The 22,240-nt window shown below is 39.5% G+C and overlaps 2 protein-coding genes across 2 annotated transcripts in view; one reads left to right on the plus strand and one right to left on the minus strand.

Moving 5' to 3' along the window:
- Positions 1 to 22,240, plus strand: part of DOCK2 (dedicator of cytokinesis 2) — a 315,348-nt gene that overhangs the window by 116,310 nt on the left and 176,798 nt on the right. The window lies entirely within an intron of this gene.
- INSYN2B (inhibitory synaptic factor family member 2B) overlaps positions 7,244 to 22,240 on the minus strand; it is a 30,235-nt gene continuing 15,238 nt past the window's right edge. The window contains exon 3 of the mRNA XM_044453757.1: positions 7,244 to 7,424. Coding sequence (XP_044309692.1) covers positions 7,244 to 7,424 — 181 coding nt within the window. The remainder of the gene's footprint in view (positions 7,425 to 22,240) is intronic.

Here is a 22,240-nt window from a genome sequence, read left to right on the forward strand (position 1 = left end):
GCTGGACTCCAGACAACATGGTGCTGCTTCAGAACAGAGTGGGTGGGGAAGGATGCAGGAGACCTCTGGCGATGGTTGGCCGACTTCCAGTCAAAGCAATGGTTGCCTCTGCTGTTACAGCTCCCTGACTCATGATCACAGCCACTCTCTTGCGGGGCTCGCACGTCTTGGAGCGGATGTGGCTGTGCCTTCGTACAGAATGTTCCCATGTGGCGTTCAGTAGGATGGCTGCTTCTTGCAGGGGCTGCGCTGCCGACAAGATTGCTTTTCTAGGTCAGATATTCTTGGCTTAGGCCTGCTGCTGCTCATTTTCAGCCTTAAGTTGTCAAAGCCAATTGGCACTCCCTTGGCGCCAGGAAGCGTGCCATGCATAATCAAAGTGGCACTGGATAACCTTTGAAACAGCTCGACCAGTTTCCTCAGCTTTCCTTGAATGCTGCTTATCATTTCTGTACCAGAATGCACATGTGCACACACACTGCTTCTTTTTTTAATGTTGGACTGCTCACTAGAAATGGAACTTTGGGTTGGTAATCATATTAGACTGACTTATGTTTTGGATCATGATGGTCGTCCAGTAGAACTGTTTTTCTTCCTCTTCCTCTTCCATTAAATTTATGCACTGCCGTTCTTCCTTTTGCCAGACACCTACAAAAGTTCTCTTCCTGTACATTTTATCATCACAACAACAATTCTTTGAGATAGGTTAGGCTAAGAGTCTCTGACTGGCCCAAAATCACCTAGTGAGCTCCATAGGTGAATGGGGACTAGAACCTGGATCTCTTAAGTCCCTCCAACACTCTAACTGCTGTGTCACACTGGCATATGTGCGTCTTGCTTCCAAAGAAAGACTTTCCATCTATCAAACTGAATAATACTTGGTTTCCATCTGACTTGTGGGACTGACAGCTGGATGCAGGACAGTCCTAGGTTACTTGGGCATCCAAGATGAGGAGCGCCTTTAGGGGCTTTGCCACTTGGATCATATTTGAACACCCTTTTCAGCTAGTCCACTATTTCATGCTTGATTGATCCTTGTCAAAGAAGATGATACATGCGCACGAATAGATCCACTAGCAATGGGAGGACACACAGCCCTGGGCACACATTCAGAGACCACATGAGAGATGCATGGAGACACACAATCTGCCAGCTGGTTTCAAGTGCATACACCAAGGGATCCTCTGTATTTATTTATAAAGGTATAAAGATCTACATCTGCTGGTGAATCCTGTGCCAGCTAGGACCTCCATCTGGTGTGTAGGAGCTTTATGGGTATTCACTGGCAGGAAGAGAAAGCCCCTTCTCACATGTGCTGGATGGTGAGGCTGGATGGCTGTTGGATACATCAGCAGCAGTGTTTGGGGCTAGTCCACAAGGACCCATGTCTCTTTCATGTGTTTTGAATGGAAAGGAGGGGCATTGAAACCTCCTCAATCACTCACCCAAATACTACTCGTTGAATTTATACTGGTGATCAGGGATTCCACACAATTTTGTGTTAATTAGCATGTTTGGAATTTTGATTCTTGGAATTTCCAGAAATCAGATACAGATTTTCCTATGATTATTGTTTTTGTGATTCTTTTTTCTTATTAACATTATTATTAGAACATTATGCAGTGCAGGTCAGACTTGCCAGCTTTACAAAGGAAGGAGACCTGTTTGTATTATTTATTTCAGCTATTGTATAACTTGTTGAGTAGTTATGCTCTGAGGGGTGAACCCTGCCTGTGATACCTGCCCATAAATCTGGCATTGGGGAGGATGTCTGCCATTGACTGGGAAACTCAGGCAAAGACATCTAAGTAGTTTCAAAAACAAGATTCTTTGATATGGAGACAATTAGAATGAAACTCCCAGGATTTGATAAGCAAGGAAATTAATAAGGAACCCTATTGGGTTAATTTTAGTTGCTTTATTCTAATGGTAATTGTGCCTTAAATGCTGACAGATAAGCTCTGCTGAGCAGTAGGATTCTTCTTATTTTATGTATTGAAATGCCACAAGATACCCAGCAATTTGCAAGGCATCTAAAGGGGAAAAATACCCCTGCTGCTTATCAGATTTTAGAAAGTAATCAAAGTTAAGAATTTGTGAATATAACTTTCTGAGACTTGGAGTTAGGGGAGTAAGAGACAAATTAATTGTAGGGAAAAACTTCTAAGCACATATTGACAATATGGAATTGCAAGGTTGTTTTTCTAGTGAATATGTCTTCTTTCTGCTTGAGTCTTAAATCTGCTCCCCAAATATTTATGAACCTCTTCTTTTCCCTCCAACCTTATAATTGAAAGACAGTCAGACTGTTGACATTACTACTGCTATCTGTGTATTAATTTTGTACTTTTAGAATTTTATTCTGATATAATCAATTTGAACCCTTGTTTTGATGTTTTTGACAATGACTGATAAATTTGGATACTAAAAATAATTAAGAAGTATACAATATTATTAAAGACAATGATAGCTAACTAGGTAGGAGGGTGAATACCTGAAAATGGTTGTAAGAATAGAAATATATTTTACAGCTCTTTTTAACATTTCCAGTTGGATTCATTAAAGTAGTCATTATATGGGGATTATACATTTCCAATACTTTGCTGGTCTACCTAGAAGTAAGCCTGATAGCATCTATATAAGTGTGTCAATAGAACTCCAGCCTGAATCAGAATCCATCTACAGAATGGAAACGTATAATTTATGTTCTGGGTTGGTGTTGGACATCTTCTGCTTTGAATTCTTTTCTCTCAAAGGGAATAGCTATTTTAGCTGCTGCTTCATATACTCAAGACAAGAAGCAGGGAACTGATCAGTAACAAACCACCACCAAAATAGCTCTGTCCAAATTGTCATGTAGCTGAGAAATAGCTGAGAAATAGCTGAGAAAGACAGACTGAAACTTGACTGAAAGCTGTATGCAGGTGGCAGAGTTGTGACACTACAGTTTTTCAGTGTACTTAGTTTTCATCCTGCAGCTGGATCTTGACTAGATTTTGGAAAACTGAACCTAGGCTGTGGTTCTGAGATGCTTGTAGTGGACCGGTTAGAAAAGCTTTTAATAAATACATAAATAAATAAAATTGTGGAATAGGCTGAGAACACAGATTTTTAGGAAAGCGACTTTCTAGTTCCTTCTCCCTGCTTTGAGTAATTGCCATATCTGTGAGCAGAGTAAGCATAGCTATCAAGTTATTGAGTCCTGAGACAGAAAAAAATATGTCCATTTATTGCAAAAGATATGCCAATAAAAGACTCTAGAAATATACAAAACATTATATTTGATTAGTACATTTCATCAGGAAAGTAATCTGTATTGGAGCCTGCTTATTTACCAAGAGTTGTGACTGTGGGTAAGAGGAATAGGTATTTATTATACCGTGGGAGTACACAAACCTTTTATTATGAAACTGTTCATAGAAGTCTTAATGTTTTATTCTGACAATTTTCTTCAAAAAAAGAGTCCACTTTTCTCTGTAGAGCAGAATAATTTCAAGTACAGTCATTTCTGAATATGCAGTATGTGCTATACACTATTTTACAAAGGTTCTCCCTTAAGTCTCATTACATTTGTAGTTTTCATGTTTGGCAGCACATCATATATGTGCTGTATACAGTTAGTGTTACAGAAAGCTATCATAGGTATAGAGTCTTACTGTTAACACATTCTGGAAGATAGTCCAAACGTGTTGTAGACCGTCATCATACTGTCTGCCTTGCTAGCATTGTTTTTAAACCTATACATTTAATCTACTTCTCATTACTGAAAGGTGAATACCATGCAAATTGCTCCTAAATTTTCCTTATTTGTGTTGCATCAGAAAAAATGGGGCATATATACATATCTACACACACACATATATATGCACCATTCTTTCCCTTATACTGATTTTCTCTTACAGCCAAATAAGAATCGCCTTGCTGGGTGAAAGCTCATTGGTCTTGTTAAGCATTCAGTTTCTAGCTTGCCCGGCAAGATGCCTTTGGATGCTCACAAGCAAGGTATGGAGAAGATGGCTGATAATTTGCAGCTGCCCCAGCATGTAGTGAGCAGGGGAGCCTGGATTCTGTCCTTGCTCCTCTTGAAAGAGGTGACTGTTTCAAAACTGATCGTATCAGCCATTTGTCACAACAGACTTTGTTTATCACAAGCCATCTCATGCATACCTCTGGGTGCTGGCTTAGGAGCTATGCACCAGCACACTATTCTCCTGGCATACGGGACCAGAACTAGATCCAGCAAGAGAATCTGGATGTAGAACCAGTTCCTGCATGTTGGCTGCCTCTGCTGAATCAGGTGCCAGAGTTCTCATGTATGGTTCTGGCAGGGCAGGGCAGAAGAAACAGAACATGTGAATTGTACCTCATGGACTTTCAGCTGCAACTGAGTTTCTGGAATCATGGACACAGGTTATGTAAATCATGGAACATCCTGTAACTCATTACAGTGTTTGTGGAAAGCGAGGCTGTGGAACTGATGACTAGAAAAACATGTTCTGTGACTTCAGTAGAGATACAATGATAATGTAGAAAAACATGACACTGGTATAATCTGAATTTGACATCTGTAGACATCTTTATAGGAAGTTGCAATTCAAAGGTGGGTAAATTAGAGGCACATCAGTATTGTGAGTCTCATGGCTTCAGATGATTTGAATCTTTCGGTGCTTGTAATTAATGTATTTTTCAAATCATTTAAAATGTAGCTCTCACATCAAAGAATTCTGTACAATGCTGCTCTCATTATAGGCATGCAAAATAATTGTGCAATATTCTTCTGGAATTCTTTAATCCAACTATATGAAAGTAAATGATTAGCTTTAAAATCTTAGTGTGATTTAAGAAATATGTTTCAGAAAAACCAGTCTGGTCTCTTTGTCTCATTTCTGAGTTGCTATCATCCACTGATAGTCTTCAGCATCATATACAGTTGTTTTTGCATCCATGAAAATGACAAACCTTCCCCTGATGGCTGTTATTGGTACCTGTTGCACTGCAATTAGCCCAGTATTACCATACATAATGAAGCAATTCTGCAACTTGTAGAGAGGTATCCAGCAGCTGACTCCTCTCCTGAATCCCAGCATTTAAACTACCTGTCTGCTTTTTTGGAAGTCACTGAAAAATGCTTCCATGTGGTGACAATTCCACAAGGGGCTTGGATCCAGCAAAAGCTCATCATTGACAGAAGTGCTCCTTCCATGTGTGGGATACCTTTGATCCAGAAGGACAATTCCATGGGTTGAATGTTAGAGGAGGCCATCATATCATCCTTTCCTGCCCCCCAATAACCTTGAACTCCCAATGTCTCTTGAAAATGTGCTTTGGGGGGTTGAGAGATCCTGCAGTACACTTGGTGAGGTAAATGCTAGCTATTAAAAATCTGTTCCAGAACAATAGGGGGATAGTGCTTGAACATGTGGAGGGAGGGTGGAATTAGTTAAAAAAAAGAAAAGAAAAAAGAAAATGCTTCCTTCCTTTTCCACCAGCAGGAGCATCCTGACTGCATCTTCACTCAGGAATGCTCCTGCCGCTGAAATAAAATTCTGGATCCAATCCAGGGCCTATAATGGTGTTGGCACTTGCTGTTTTGATTGACCCAACCACATGGAGCATTTCTGTGTCAGCAACATCCAGCAATGCAAAATTCGGAACAACCACACAGGGAGAAGACATGCTTTAGTGCTGTTGTCCCTCACCCCACTTTTAGCAGTCCATCATAAATTCTGCCCTACAAGTCAAGTTTCAGGTACTGATTCACGACCTGATGCATATCTATATAGCATTATGTGTCCATATGCCCATTGATTTCAATTTTGCGGGGTTTCTGATGAAATGCTAACCTCTTATTCTGCATCCTCATGGGAATAAGTCTTACTCATCCTTTTGAGGGCAAGCTCTCTAGGCAGCAAAACATCCTGCATCTGTTTGCATCCTAAGATAAGTTAATTTCAGGAAGTTCAGGGATGGAAGGTTTTCTTTTTCTACTAAAAAGCTTCTTTTAGAGAGCTGAGAGCCTTGCCAAACTGTGGGGAGGAGGCATGGGGTAGGGAGGGGGTTGCTGGAGGAGGGAGGACTTGCCCCATATTTGGAGAGGTCTGTCCAGCTTCACATGATTCCCTCCTGCCCCAGAAACTTCCATAGGACATTGTTCAGGAGTGCCTCTCAGAAACATTTCTGGGGGTATGTGGGGTAGCAAGCAGAAAAGGGGAGCCTTCCTTTTCTGAACATTTTAAAGTGATTGTAGGATCCAAGCCATTCCTTTTTCTGTTATATTAGGAAAGTAATAGCAGAGTCATTTTCAGAACAAGCTGAATTTGAAGTTATCAATAGTGTAAAATGTTTTCTAAAAGTACTGTGCCTTATGCAGTCTCTTATGTTCATGGGGTATTTTCCATTACCTCCCCCTCCCCCCAGTGTTTTCCATTACTATAAATGACTGGATTATAGCTTTAAAAAATCTGGTTTAGCTTATTTAGTGTTTCTCAACATTTTAACACACTTTTCTGTTTCAGCACTTATGCTGACTGCTAGCTTTGATTATTTGGAAGGAATGCTTTTGTGCAATGTGAAAGATGTTAGATGCACTTTGGTATGATCAATATAGAGTTGCTGTACAGCAGTTTTTCAGGAAAATGAAGCCATAAAATGTTACTAAAATCCCAAATCTGGCAGCTTCAGAAATTCTGAATCAGGCTAGAAAAAACAAAGTTCCAAATTATTCCATCATGCTTAAGTTATATAAGTGACAGATTTGCTAAATAAGGGTGTTGTACAGGAAAGGAAAACCAATGTTTCACTCATTTTACTAGCTTGCTCCATTAACTTTCAGAACAATTTAATCTGCAATACCAAGTTGACTTAGATTTCTAATATCTTGTTACAGTCTCATGTTTTTAGACTGTATGCATCTTCGACAGGCATATTCTGACTTCAAGCACCATTTCCTTTCCTCGAATGAAGTGCTTTACACCCAGTTCAGAAACTGCATCTAAACCAGGTTTTGGCTGTCATCCTCACATACTTAGACCCCTACCTCACTTCCTTGTTGCTGGTAACTCTAGCTTCCCATAGCTCCCATATGTGGACATTATGGCAAACTGTAGTTAGTATAAACCAGAAAGTGAGGAAGAGACTGGAGTATGTGAGAAAAGGAGTAGCATACAAGTCTGAAGTCCATTAATGAAGGCCCAGCCATGATCTGGACTAGTTCTTAAAGTTCCATACCCAGATTCTTAGTCCTTCAAATCCACCAGAAGCATTTCTTTTTCTTTGTCTTTCTTCTTAATTCCTGTTTCTCAGGGACAGAGTGATCAGATAGTTGCCTCTGTAGCGTTGTCACAGGAGCAATCTCTTCCACTTGATCCAGTGTTTTCAAAACTTGGTGAAACCTCCCTTCTTGTTGTCTGAAGTCGTATTCCACACTATAGAATGAAAACAGGCAGGGAGGAATAATTATATTGGTCACTTCTCCCAAAACTGCAGGTCATATGAGTTATAATTCCAGAAATGGCATCTGGAGTTACTTTGCCTGGCATGGTGAATTTTTTTCCCAAAATTTGCAAGGAAGGTTTTGAACTCATACATGTACATGGTAAACCCAATTTGTATGTGTTGAAGAGAGGATCTGAATAAGTGTTCTAGTTTGAATTATTGCAGTTTGAACATGAAAGGTATTTGGTTTGCTATCGCTGGTGAATCTGGAAGACTAAGGCTGCCAGTTGCGAACAGGCAAATAATTATGTGGTAAAACCTCTGTGAAAAATGTAAAAATAAATGTCTCGACATTTGTCTTGTACACCCTTTATATAATATTAATCAGTTGCATAGAGGTTGCTAATAGATTCTTTTTTAAATTGAACTGTGAAGGGAGTTGCCATTGCTTATGTAAAAAACATTTTTTAAAAAAGTGGAATGTCATTTTTCTTGTAGTGTTGCTTGTTTTCCAAATAGCTCAAGAGTGCATTGAATGTCAGACTTTTCTCACTTGTAAACATTTTAGCCCTCACTTTAAATGTTTAATGTACCTATTAAACATTAATAAAATGAAACAATAAAGTAATCATTAAATCTTTAACCGGATTAAAGACATCGATTCATGTTGAATTAAACTATTGCAATGGTGTATTTTTAATGATTCTGCAACAAGAAGCACAATTTCTTTCTCATTTGCTAGGGCAGGTACCAAGCCTAGAAAGTACATTGCCTTCTAGGTAAGAGAAAAGGAGATGGAATTAGCCTGTTGTCCACAATTATATATTAATTATTTATTATATTAAATAAATATATATTTAATATAAAATTCATATTAAAACATTTTAAAAATTTCCTTGCCTGCTTAACCAAAGAAACCTTTTCAGCTGATTAGGAGTGTACTCCTTTCTGTGTCCTTCCAGCTTAATAAGACTTACTCATAGGAAAGTAAGCATAGCATTGTGACCTAGAAGTCTTTGCATGCTATACTTAATTTCAGTGTTTCAGCCATGATTTTCTATACAGTTTCCTTTGGAACCCTGTAACTCATTGAACTCTTGGCTTAAATTTAATGAATAGTTCCGTGAAACAATCAGCAAAGCACTAATAATACTAACTGTTTGTACAACATTATGGCTTGTACCCAGAAGGTTATGAGCAAAATTCCACTTTTGGTAGTATTTTATTTATTTGATTTATATGCCACCCCACTAGCCATAGGCTCTCTGGGCAGCTTGCATCATATTAAAATCCATAAAACCATATAAAGGCAATGTCACAATACACAGCTAAAGAACTAGTAACAATAAAATCATCAATAAACTATGAAAATTCAATAAATCCAGAATAAACAAAACAAAATAATAAATAAAATATATACATAAATAGATAGTCTTCTGTTGGCCATTGTCCTCTGCTAAAATGCCAGTCCTATTTCTGCGGCCCTGCTAGCTAATAGAATAGAAAAGATCCCCAAGAACTATGGACTTACTATCAGAATTTCTGTGTAATAGCTGGTATGCTGGTATGACTTAAAATGCCCTGAAGCATTGCTGTATTAGTGCCATAGTCATAGTGTCTATAGGTAGCCTCCTGATTTATCACAGTACCCGTTGTTGGGATGTTGTGCTCACTGCAGTGGGTCCTGCAGTTGACAGCCAGCCAGTGAGACATAGCAAGATGCTACACCTCATTACTCATATAATGCCAAGAGCAAAGGGGAGGCAGTCCACAGAATGTCAGCGTCTCTCTCAGTTCCTCAGGGGAAAGCAGGCAGGAATTAGGTTACTCCTGTCCAGCTGCGGGCTGTGACCTTCACAGGGAAAGAAGCTGGAAGCCTTTCTGTGAGATCCTGACAGAAGAGCTGGGGAGTTTTCAGGGTTCATGCATCAACTTAGGGGGGCAGCATGGAGATATCCAGTTTGGGCAGAGGCCTCACTGATGGGTTAAAATCCTGTGTTAATTATTTGGGAGGGTGGCTACCACAGCCACCCCTTTGCTTGAAGCAGATGCCCAAGCTGGGAGCCTTATCCAGAAGCATTCTCATGTTTACCACCCTAAACCACTTGAAGCATTCTTCACATGGACTTTCCATCTAATAGGAACCCTTGTCATTTCGAATGCTGTATTGTTAGCAAACTGTCATGGAAGGTATTATGTTTTTCAAAGAACCTTAATTCTTGTTGGTCATGGATCATATATCTTTATCCTTGATAGCCCAGAGTTCCCACCTGGGGTGATCCCACCCTTCAGACTTTCCTATGCTAGAGCACATGTAATGGGGAGATACTGAAGTGGAAGCTGTGGTTGTTGAAATCACAGAATAGTGAGTTGGAAGAAGCCATGAAGGCCATCAGGTCTAACCCCCTGCTGTTGCAGGACACCACGCTACACCATTCCACTCAGATGGCTGCCTGGTTTCTTTTTCACAATATAGTAGAGTTGGAATGGGCCATGAAGGCCGTTGGATCCAACCCCCTGCTATTGCAGGATACTACATTACACCACCCCACTCAGTGGGCTGTCCAGTTTCTTTTTGAATGTCTCTAGTGTGGGAGAGACCACCGCCTCTCTGGGCAGCTGGTTCCACTGGTGTATTGCTCTGACAGTCAGGAAACTTGTCCTGGTATCTAGCCTGAATCTGGGTTGTTGCAGCTTGAATTGATTATTCCATGTCCTACACTCTGGTATCAGCAAGAAGAAATCTTCACCTTCCTCTTTGTAACAGCCTATGAGGTACTTACAGAGGGATATCATGTCCCTTCCTCAGCCGTCTCTTCTCAAGGCTGAACATGCCCAGTTCATTCAGTCTCTCCTCATAGGGCAGTGCTTCCAAACTCTGGATCTTTTTTTATGCCCTCCTCTGGACCCTTTCCAATTTTTCTCTATCTTAAATTTTGGTGCCCAGAACTAGACAGAGTATCCCCGATGAAGTCTGACTAATGAGGAGCATGGGGAACTACTACTTCTCGCAATTTGGAAGTAATACTTCTGTTAATGCATCCCAAAATAGCATTTGTCCTTTTGGCAGCTTCATCATTTTGTTGGCTCATATTTAGCCTATTGCCCACAATTACTCTGCAATCTTAATAACTGTGTGTGAGATTATTCTGGACTTATCTTTGAACCTGTCTTGGATTTGATAGGCTTCCATGTAGTGTGGAGGATCCAGAGAAGATTTCAATGCTGGGTTAAACCTCTGTCTGTCTGGATTTTAGTTTTAGAACCCTTCTCTTTATTTGCCTGGGGTGGCTTATTCCAGGAATCTTTTGAGCTCCTTGCCCTATATTCTGAGGTGTAGATATTGCAATGGGGAAACCAAGTTGTCTGGGCAAGGTGAAAGTTATTAGAATCAAGGTTAATTTTTTCTTTGTCCTAATAGTGCTTCATATCAGTTTGTCTCAAGTCCTCTTCCTCTTGTTCTGTTGCCTTCATGTAGTGACTGCTATGTATTGCTTAGGAGATGCCAAGTTAAAATGACCTCCAGTCCTAGAAATGCAAGGTGCAAGATTTTAATTGAGAGATTAATCAGTTACAGCTTTAGCTGATTAATCAGTAGTGAGGACAAATCTAATCAGTGGAACTGTGATTTAAGGTCACATTAGTTTATTATTGAGGCTATTTGGTTGCAGTAGAAGGAAATGAAACGGAAAACAAGAAATATGACTTTTAACAATTTGACAACATTTGTTCATTAAATTAAATGATATGTTATCTTACACTTCAGAATATTAAGACTTCAAGTTTATGAAGGTTTCGATTATGCGTAAATGTATTTAAATGCAGTACATCATGGAAAACATTTGAATAACTAAATGTTCTTTAATTGTTTGGCATCTCAATGTATAGTAGAAATACATTGAGATGACCCTTATAAGTCAGTAGGAATTATAGACCAGTCTTTCTGGCTTGTTCTTCCACCATGAAGATTATCCATTTGCAGGAATCCTTGAACAAAGCAACACCACTGAGGACAGACCCCTTCAGAAGACCTATATCTAGGCACTTGGAGACCCCAGCACATGCCAAGAATCTCCTATAACACAACACACAAAGGATTTTGAAGACTAAGGGGCTGACTTAGCAAGGAGCTGCTACTGTAGCCCAGATACCCCAATATCTGCCTCTCTCCCATTCCATTTAAATTCACAGTGCAAGGGCCAATGTGCATTTTGGCTGCACTTGGATCCAAGAAGGAAGGGTGCAGAATGAGTGGTGATGGTCTTTGGTCAATAAAATTCAATCTGGTCTTTCAGGGGGTCGTGATGGCTGCTGTCCTGGCATGTGGGACAATTTTACCCATAAACAGTTAGCACCTATATAGTGGACTGAACAGGCAGACCTAGACACCTGATCATACTATCCAGCACTATGGTGAGATTTATGGTATTTCTATTTATAATAAATAAATAAGCATCTCATGCACATTTTATACCAATTCATGTCCTCTTTGTTCTCTGTCTCCCTTCTGGGATTGGTCCATACCCTTGGGGGGCAGTGTGACCCTGGCTATGGTGCTTGGCACCCCTGGTATAGACAGCACTGCTGACAAATCACAGAAAAGGGGTTATATTATGGGAAGAATATTCATAAGAATCATTGAATCATTGAGAATCATTGTGTCAACAGGGTCATTTTGATGGGATATAGTGAACATATGTAACATGCTGGCACATTAATGTTCAGTTTCCTGACCTTGTAAAATCTTGATATAAAATGTTCTTGATAGTTTAAAAGGCCCTACTGGAGTCATGAATTTTAATATCCTCTCACTGCACAAGTGTGTTCATAATTCACAAATAGTTCACCCATCCATTGCACCAGCTCAGAAGAGATCACAGATAAAAGTTAAAGCTATAAATTGCTTTGCACTTGCAATTTAAAAAGTTGGTGCTAGATTGCCCAGTAGATAATCAATGTTCACCCAGATGGCCATTATTAACCAGGCTTTGTCACTTGATAAAGTGCAAGTAACCTTCAGAAAAGGGCTCATGACAAATTGGGTTGCATACTTGCTCCAGGAACAAGCTTTTAATTTTGATTCCAACAGTCCAGTTCTAAATGTATTATCACTCTTAACATGATAACTGCATTTTTTATATGTGGATTATTTAGACGACAAAGGTCTCCACTGTGCTTGGTCAACAGATGGGTACAAGCTGCAAATGCCATCTGCCAGTATAATCTTACACAGAACTTTCATAAAGTGTAGCACCTCCTAAAAAGGCGACGTCTTCAAAATGCATGATGATCCACTTATCCCTTGGGAAATATGCATAGACATAAGCAAAGTATCTCAGTGTTTGCCTGCCTCCTGTCTGGCATGCATGATTAATAACCATAAAAAATGAGCACTAGAACAGTTTGCCTGCCTATCATCAAAAACATTTTTAAAGCAGAATTTATCATGGCACAGGAGAAGGGAAATTTAACTGCACCAAATCTCTTGCACACTACTTAACAGATGATTCAAAGCAAATTGGCATGATGCTTCCACAATCAAAGTATTGTTTTGTATTTTCAGTTTTGTGAACATATAGTATTCCAAAAACTGCACTAGTGTTCATCATTTAAGTATATTTTCTAATCAGATTTAGGATCTTATAGTAAGATAATGTGACTTATTCTTTTATTGTTCATATTTGTTATATAGCTCATAAATCGAATTCTGTGCTAAAAGTATAATAAAATCTAATGATAAATCTTAAAAATACAAATATTCATGTAGTAACATGCAAAACAAATCACAGATGCTAAAAATAACCAGAACAAGCAGGACTTAAAACTACCATCCATGCCACAGGGGCTAAAGCAACAAGATCCTAAAAGGCTGGGACATTTAAAAAAAATGTCCTAGTTTGGTATTGAAAGGGCAACAGTACGGACAGCAAGCAAGTTCACAGTAAGAACACTTCATCAGGCTATGCTTATCAACATTTTTACCAGAAAGGGCCACACTTTCATGGCAACCTTCCAAACTTTAGACAGAGGGGGTACCTGGAGTAGGACATTTGTAGCTGTGCCTTTGGTACAAATAGGAACATGCAGGAGGCTGCTCCGAGGCCCAAAGCCATAATTGGCCAATTAATTGGTTGACTCAAAGGGATTGCAGTTCCCAGCCCAGCTGCATAAGAGGCTGTCTAAGTGCAGGCACAACTCTGTCCAGTTGTTCTGTAAGAAGCAAGTCTGTACCAAGTCACAGCTGAGGCTGACATTTTACAAACATGTAAGTGACAGAGGTAAGTGTACAGTGACCCCCTATATGCAGGAGGAACTTTCTGATTAATTAGGAAGTTAATGGTGCTAACTTTAAGTTTTTGGTCTACCCATGTAGAATAGCAAGTACTGGTCCTACAAAGCAATTGAGAAATTCATAATAATTTTAATAATAAATAATTTTAGAATAATTGTGATTAGGGAGTAACATATCTGGTCTAAACCTATAAATAGCAGGCATGGCAGAGCTTTGTGTTTTTCTAGTTCAGATCTTTATTTCTCCAAGGAGAGGAAAAGGACAATACTTTAATCTGCTTGTAAATATTTTAAAAATCACCTGGCCAGTGCAAACAAAGTCTGCCATTCTGTCCATATGGTGTGTGTGGTACTGGGGCTGAGTAGGGTTACTGAAGTCCTACAGAATAGTCCATTGTTGTTGTACCTTATTTCTTGGAGGAAGAATCATCATCATTATTATTATTGATTTCATTTAGGGATGTTATTCATTGGGAGGAAGAGTAGTGTATGACACTACTGCAGTCTTGCCACCTTGCCTGGCCTGCCGATGGGCTGGGGCTTGGGGGTGGGGTGTGGTGGGGAGGGTACATATAAGAAAAGTAAGTCATTTATAATTACTAGACCTTAGTACCATGTAAGGGGATCTAGGATCTACGCTCTTACCTGTAGGTAAGTCTCATGTAGATGTTTACTCTTCTGAGTATACTTGGGCTCAGCCTATTGCATTTTTGTTCCCTCTGACCTGAGCAGTTCCACTTCCTAAGGAGTGCTCTTTGGCTAGTTTACCACCCCATCCCATTACTGGGCCTCTTTGTCAGCCATTCAACTGTGCCATTGCTTCCCAGAAACTTGTGCATGAATGCATACAGAGAATTGGACTTTTCACTGGTTCCTCTACTGGTGTAGGCAGAAGTTTCCCCTGCCTGAGGTGTGCCAGCCAGCTACCCCCTCTCTGGGTATCACACTCCACTTCCCACCCATTGCATCAGGAGAACGGCAACACAGTAGCTCCTCAGTAAGTAAAAATGTGTAGCGTTTCAGCCCATATTTGCTGTAAACCGCTTAGAGAGCTTCGGCTACGGGCAGCCAAATTGCATCCTTTATGTGTTAAATGAATGGGAAGAATCATGAAAAATTTAGGCTGCATTTCTACATGCACGTACCTAAGAGTAATGCTTACTGACCACGGGGACATTTTTTCCAAGTATAAATGTATAGGGTTGTGCGGTAAGGCTGAAATACTATACACAATTGCCAGAAAGCACACACAAATGAATACAGTAGTACTTATTCTCAAACTGTCCATCCCCCTCTTGTCAATATCTTTGTCAATTTTACACCTTTTTTAAAGAACTACTTCCCAGTCTGTTGAGGGAGAAATTTTGCAAATTTTGCAAACTATGGGAGAAATTATGCAAATAGTAAGGCAGAGCAGTGAAACATGGGATAAATTGCACATATTTTAGGCACAGCAGTACAACTAAGGGAAAATTACACAAATTTCCAAGCAGTGGGCATTCATTTCTGTGGCAGTAAGTGCAGAATTCACTTATATGTTACAGGCTTGCTTTAAAAAAAAGTTCTGAAAACAGCTTTAAAGACATTCTGAAAGTAAAATCATAGTATCTGCTTCCTCTCCATTTGATGTTTCATTTTAACAGATACTCACAATATCCATAGGATTCACTGCAATATTTGAAGCAGATTCATCATCATCATCATCATCATCATCTATATACCGCCCATAGCAAAGCTCTCTGGGCAGCTCAGAACATGAATTTAATTTAACCAATACTACCTTTTATTGCTGTAGTTAATGTCATTTTCTTATTTTATACTTTTGCTACTTTTATTATATATTCTATAAGGATTGTTGATTATGCTTTGTAGGCTGGCATGGAATCATAAGGTCAAGTGTGGTATAAAACTATTTTAAATAAATAGCTAAAAAATATTTCCAATAACTATTTTGGAAACTGCTGCAGGTCAGTTGCAGCTCAACACAGCATGTTTTCATGAAATGCGGGGATCTAATGGTCATGTGTGTTTCATGTTATGGATATAAGCTGATATACAATCAGTTAGTAACTTGGGGCTCCCCAAACTATAATATAATTGGTAACTCTCATAATTCTTTCAGATCTGGGTACTTTAGATTGTGCAAGATATACTGAGAACATCTCTCCCTTATGTCTCTGCACTTAGGAATAGTAAAGCTCCAGATTTTCTTTTGTGGGAATTGCATAGCCTGAAGATAACCTCTTAGACTCATAGTGCGGCATGTTAATTAGTGCAGAAAATTTCAAATGAGAATATTTCCATGGCTCTTTTGCGATCATCCAGGTTTCTAGATTTAAATATACAAGAAATGTATCCAGTAGAGAGCACAAATCAGGGGGTTGAAAGATTACAGCAGCAGAAATTAGGATGCAACACGTGAGAGATTTTTTAGAATGTGCAGGAAATGGGAGGGGAGCATGTCCCTGTGAGTGAGCCAATTCATCATGCATGCTTCAACAAAAAATATCCTACGGAAATTCGTTCATCCCATTTGCTTACAAAGCCCACCCACATTATCCAAAGCTGATAATGTTAGATAATGTGGATCGTTTGCTTACCCTGGTCTAAAATATGGAAATCAATGCAACTTAAAACTAGGTTTGCAAGATTAAACTAAGAATTACAAATAAACCTATTTTATTTTGGTTTAGTGGTCACTATGTCAGGCTTGATTACATTTTGTCTTTCATTTTCTTGGTTGTCTGGTTGCTTACGTGACACAGTTAAGTACCAAATAGGGGTGTATGTCAACCACAAATTTTGTTTCCAATTACAATTTAGTGTTTCAGAAAACAGGTCAAGATCAGTCTGGAGGCCACCCTTTTGATGCAAGTCCAGCTTAACATTTGGAAAACCATTTCAGACAAATAGGCACATGATTGTTTGTGTGATGTGCCTTTTTATTGTGATTTTTTTTTTAAGAAGGGGAACCTCTTGTTTGCTTTGCAGACTTGGTTAAATATTGCAGGGCTGGTTGCCCTACCGAGGTGAATCAAGCTTGACACAGTTGACACAAATGGGTAGAAGGAGCATTCTGAAAGAGCAACATTTACATTTTGAGACTTTCCAAAAAGTGTATGGTTATCTCCCTTTTTTGTGAAAAATGTTGTGAAAATGGCAAATACGTAGTATGGAGGTGGCACTAGTTAAGACTCCTGAAAAATCTGAGAAGGAAAGGTACAGCATTTTGTAGCAGGAGAGTGTTCAGACTGAGAAGGGGTTAAGTGTTTTATATTGTATTTTATATTGTATTTATGTTTTTGTTGTTGTAACCCACCCAGGGAGCCATGTGGCTAATGGTTAGAAATCTAATAATGAATGAATGAGTGAGTGAGTGAGTGATTCATCCCTTCCATGGGCATTTTGGTAATTTGTATGAAAAAGGTGCCCCTGTGTAAGAAACTTGCAACATTTCAGAAGTATAAGTGCAGGAGCTGAGGAGTTGTGCTCAATGGATGCCAACTTTGTGGAAAACGCAATACACAAAAATTGACCAACTGGCATTTTCCAGGCAAGTAACCAATGTTGCACTGACCCTTTCACTATGGACTTCACCCAAACTGCTTTTAAAGTTCTTGCCCCCATGAGAAAGAACTAGTGAAGTACATAGAACACTGGATCAGGTCTGTGATACTGTATCATCCCTTACCCAAGCCCAAAATAAAACTGACTGAAAAGAGGTGAATCCAGTGCACTGAATCGCACAGAGATGCTGCAGATTTGGCCTCCTCTGGGGGTGGGGCGTGCTGCATTTTTCTTCATGAATTCTCATAGCACACTAGATTGGATGCAATTTTGGACTTAATACATCCAGGATAAGATCTTGTCTTAGAATTGTTGAGCTCTGTTAACTCTATCTGGTACTTGATAAAAGCCTTCAAAGGTTTCCTACCCTGATATTCTATTTGTCTGTCCTGGCACCTGAGGGAAGACTGTTACAGGCCATTCTTCATAAGGTGAAAATGGGCTTGAACTGAGTGTATTTGTCTGTGCTAACAGAAGGGGTCCTCTGTATTTGAGGAAGGGATGTTTGCAATGATACAAGAACCTTCATCAACCTGGTTGGAGATCCGGGACAGACAAAAGACTGTCCTTCACACAGCACATAGCTCAACTGTGGAACTGGCATCCACAAGATGTGGTGGTGACCACCAACATAGTTAGCTTTGAAGGGAATGTAGACAAATGTGTGGAGGAGAAGGCTATCAGTCGCTCCTGGGAATGATGGCTATGCCCTAATGCCAGCATGCCTCTGGAGACTTTTTTGAGAGACAGAAGGGGAGGGCTGTTGCCTTTATGTCCTGTTTGTGGATCTCCGGTAGGTATCTGGTTGGCACCTGTGGGAAAGACGGTGCTGGTCTGGCTAAGCAGGGCTCTTCTGCTGCTGAGGGAGGCTAGGTTCTTTCACTATTTCTCTCTAATACCGTTTTCTGGTGTAAAAGTAATGTGAGCTACAATTTATTTATTTATTTAAGACATTTTTATGCCGCCCCCATCGCAACGAAGCCTTGGGGCGGCTCACAATAGAAACAAAATACATAAATAAATAACAATATAACAATAAAAATTTATTTAAAAACCTCCAGTGCATCTCAGCTAAAAATTTAAAATCCTATAAATACAAATAATTTAACAATTAAAATAAGTTTTAAATAAAAAGGTCTTAGCCTGTTGCAGAAAAACAACGATGGCGCCAGGCGGACCTCTCTGGGGATAATTTAATTTAATACTGAAGAGAGTGAGCCATGGTTGTCACAAACTTGGGAGATTAGTTTTCACCTTGCGGTAATTAAGATCACAATTGCTAGCAAAAGTTCACTGTATTTCACTATTCTTGCAGTATATTTACTTTAATGTTAAAGAGTGACCCCTTCTATCAGTATGTTTACCCACTTAATGTAGTTTGAACACAGTTGACTATAAAATACACAAAAAAATTACAATTTCTTAATTAAAAATATGCTTGAGCCAACTTTTCTGCTTCCTTCAGATCTTACATTTAGCATCTTTAACTATTCATACTTGCTGCCCCTCTGAAGCTGAGATAATTAGGTGGCAAACTCTCCCTTATGTTTATAGTAAGCATAATTGCAAGTCTTAAGGGTATATTCTTTCCCCTCTCATTAATGTGATTCAAAAGAAAACTATACACCATTTTTGTTTCTATGGAAACATTGACCCTTGTAATTTCAAAGTGGTATACAGAGAATTTAGCTGGATGAATCATGTTAACATCAATCGGAGTTAAATAATGCAGGGATATGTAATGTGATTTTCGTGAGGTTTTGATGTCTGTCAAGGAACCTTCAGTGCAATCATATGCAATTTTGTTCAGAACGGAGTCCTACTGCGTTCATTGGTTCTTGCTCCTGGGTAAGTGGGCATAGGATTGCATAGGATATTTTGTAGACTAATGACATAGTCTCCTCAAGTCTACAAAATATGCACTGAAGCAAAGCTCTTGCTGCTCTCTAGTTTCAAGCAAAGACCTTTCCGTTCCTTGAAACTGTTTGTATCCATCTAGTTCAGTATTGTCTGCTCTGACAAAGATTAGAACTTTCTCAGTCTTGGGAATGGAGACCCTTTTAACTGAGCCACCAAGTACTGATCTGGCATGATTACCAAACTACGTTGCTGGTCAAGTTCTAGTACTTCCCTCTTGATCAGTGAGGTGTCCTGATCACATCTCCTGCCCAGTCCTGCTACTTTCACTGGCTGCTTTCCACACTGCATGGGTCACATTCGTGATTTCTGTAGCTGGTATAATGATGGAGGAATTGCTTGTGGAATTCAGTGTATCACTTTTACATGAGCAAGATAGCTCTGTACATCTTTGTTTGTTTCTTGTTAAGTCCATATTAAGAGAATTGTGTCAGCAGAGGGAAACTTCCTCAATAAAGCCATTCCTTAGGGCATTTTGGCCTAGCCACTGTTAACTAATTGTGGATGTAGTCAGCGTATGTTACAGATCACTGCCTTTTAAGTATCTTGCAATTTTGCCCCCTCTCCCCCATTCTGAAGCATTGGCTTCCAGTAGTCCGAGGTTATGATCTGCATTGCCTTGCTACTTTGCAGCTCAGCTGTCAGAATTTCACACCACAGGTAAACTGCCTCTGTGGTTACTTAAACATAGTTTAAAATTGACCTAAATGGTGTCAAGCTGACTTGGTGGCCTGCAGCATAATGAGGAGAAGCAGTATAAATGGGTTTGAAAGGGAGAGAAGATAATTAAAATCACAGGGAGTCTCAGATGTGAAGGGAACATTCTAATGAAAGTTGGGTTGTGCCCTAGAATATTTTCATACAATATTGGGAGATAAAATGAACCAAGAAAAATGCTTGCTTAACTTCCAGTAACTAAAGGTACAAAATTAATTAAAGGTGAGCATAATTAGGGCTCTTGCTTTTCAGCACTACATATCTCTCCTTTCTGGAATAGCTGGAGACTCTAGGAAGTGCTGAAAAGGTGGAGGGCACTGAGAACTGTGAGTTCATTAATTAAAAGATTACATTGCTAAGTGGGTGAAACTGCTCCTACTCTCCTTTAGGGCACCTCCTCTGGACACTTTTTGCCCCCTGCTGGTGTGTTTCTATTGACTGCTAGCTACTGTGTGCAGATTAACCTATGTAAGCAGTCTTGCCTTGTCCATTTTGGCAGCTGAAACAGAAGAGGCTTCACATCTTAGCCATAACTGTGACTTGCAAAAGACCAAAAACATCAAAAAGTGCTATTTTCATGAGCTGAAAAAATACCTCAATTGCAGTTTTGTGGGGGGATAAAAAGGAACAACTGACAGTCGTTCTAGCTTGTTGTTTTAGCATTGGTGAAAGGGCAGTCATTTGCATAATTGTGGAAATGAGAGGCAGGAGGTTTTGCTAATCTTCCCAGGTAGCTCTGTAGCCACTTCTGACAATTCATGATAAAATTGCCCTGGCAGGTTGAGGTGGCACAAACCTTCAATGTTTCATGTTCATTTTTTTTTTAAAGCTACCCTGCAGAAACTGCACTGGATTCAGAGGACACAACAGTCCACCATGGCTGTGTACTCATGGTAGACTGTCATCTCATAGAAAGCAAATAAATATTTTAGCATGTCTGTCATATAGCTTATAATGGAGATTTTGTAAGAAAATGGAAATTAAAAGCTCACTCCTTCAGAGATTGCTCACTCTTCCACTGTATCTTTCAAATCCTTGAGTATTCATGTGACCTCATGAGTTTTAGCCTAGGACTAACCCAAATCCCAACCTAGCACCAACAGCATGAATATATTGTTACACTTCAGGTGCTTGACTATTGTTAGTGCAAATGTAACACTAAGAGGAAAGTGTAGCTTCTATTATCTGGAAGGTAAAAAACCTTAATGTTTCCTTTTCTTTTACATGTTTCTAGATTTCTCAGAGAAGTTTCATTATTCTTTCATGGGTTTAGTAGGAAAACCTACTATTTTCCTGCACTTGCAAACATCAAGGAGCCACTGTTGCCAGTGTAGGGACTGGGCCTATCCTTCCTACACAAGAGCCTTCAAAGGACGTGGGAAGAGATTCTGAGTCAGAAGAGGAGGTGGGGATGGAATTCACAGCTGAAATGCCAAGACCAGAGAACTCAGCTATAAGCCAGGAAGATGTTGAGAATCAATTGGTTCCAAATACTGCGCAAAAAAAGTTTAGTCAGCATGCTAATGAGAAGGAGGGCAGTTCAGGCTTCATTAATCCAAATGTCTTGGCATCAATAAAAGAGGCCACAACAGTTTAGAAACTTCAGATGGTCCAAGAGAATGGCCCTCAAGCAAGAGGATCTGCCTTGAAGGCATGGTTTAGTTATTTCCATTTGGAAGGCAGGAGAGGTATTCACTTTGGAATCACTTCCTTATTACTAGCCCCCCTTCCTCTGATAGCTAGTATTATAACTGCCTGTCCCTTTTGATATCGATTTCTGCAATACTCTTCATTTGTTCTGTAAAGCCAGCTTGTTTGGTCAGCAGTAACACAATAAAGGCTTTTAGTTAGTAAGCTTCTCTCCAGGTCTGTTTGCAAGAAGGGAGAAGAACTGCCTTCACGATCACAGTGAATCTGTGCAGAGCAAAACAGTTAGGTGTGTGATGTTCGTACAGGACATGCAGTATAGACTGAGAGACACAGGAATATGAGAGGCACTCGTAGGGGTGCCTTAATGTTGTGCATGGAATCAATCACAACTAGACAAAAAGTTAACAAAGTTATGGGAACTAATTCATCTACAAAATGATGCATTCTTAATGATAATATTTGGCAGGAATAGTAGCTAGGGAATGGCACACTTCACACAGCTGTTCCTCACTATTCAAAGTAAATGGATTTGTACAGAAAATATAATTCTGAACAGAACACAGCGTTGACAGTATATTAACTGGGCTATAGTTAATGGGTTTAATTACTTAGGCTGTGTCTTTTTTGTATCTGTTCCCTATGCAACACTTTATTAACAAATATG

Source organism: Varanus komodoensis, unplaced genomic scaffold (genome assembly GCF_004798865.1).
Source record: "Varanus komodoensis strain SLA01 unplaced genomic scaffold, ASM479886v1 scaffold7_1, whole genome shotgun sequence".
Classification (NCBI taxonomy): Eukaryota; Metazoa; Chordata; class Lepidosauria; order Squamata; family Varanidae; genus Varanus; species Varanus komodoensis.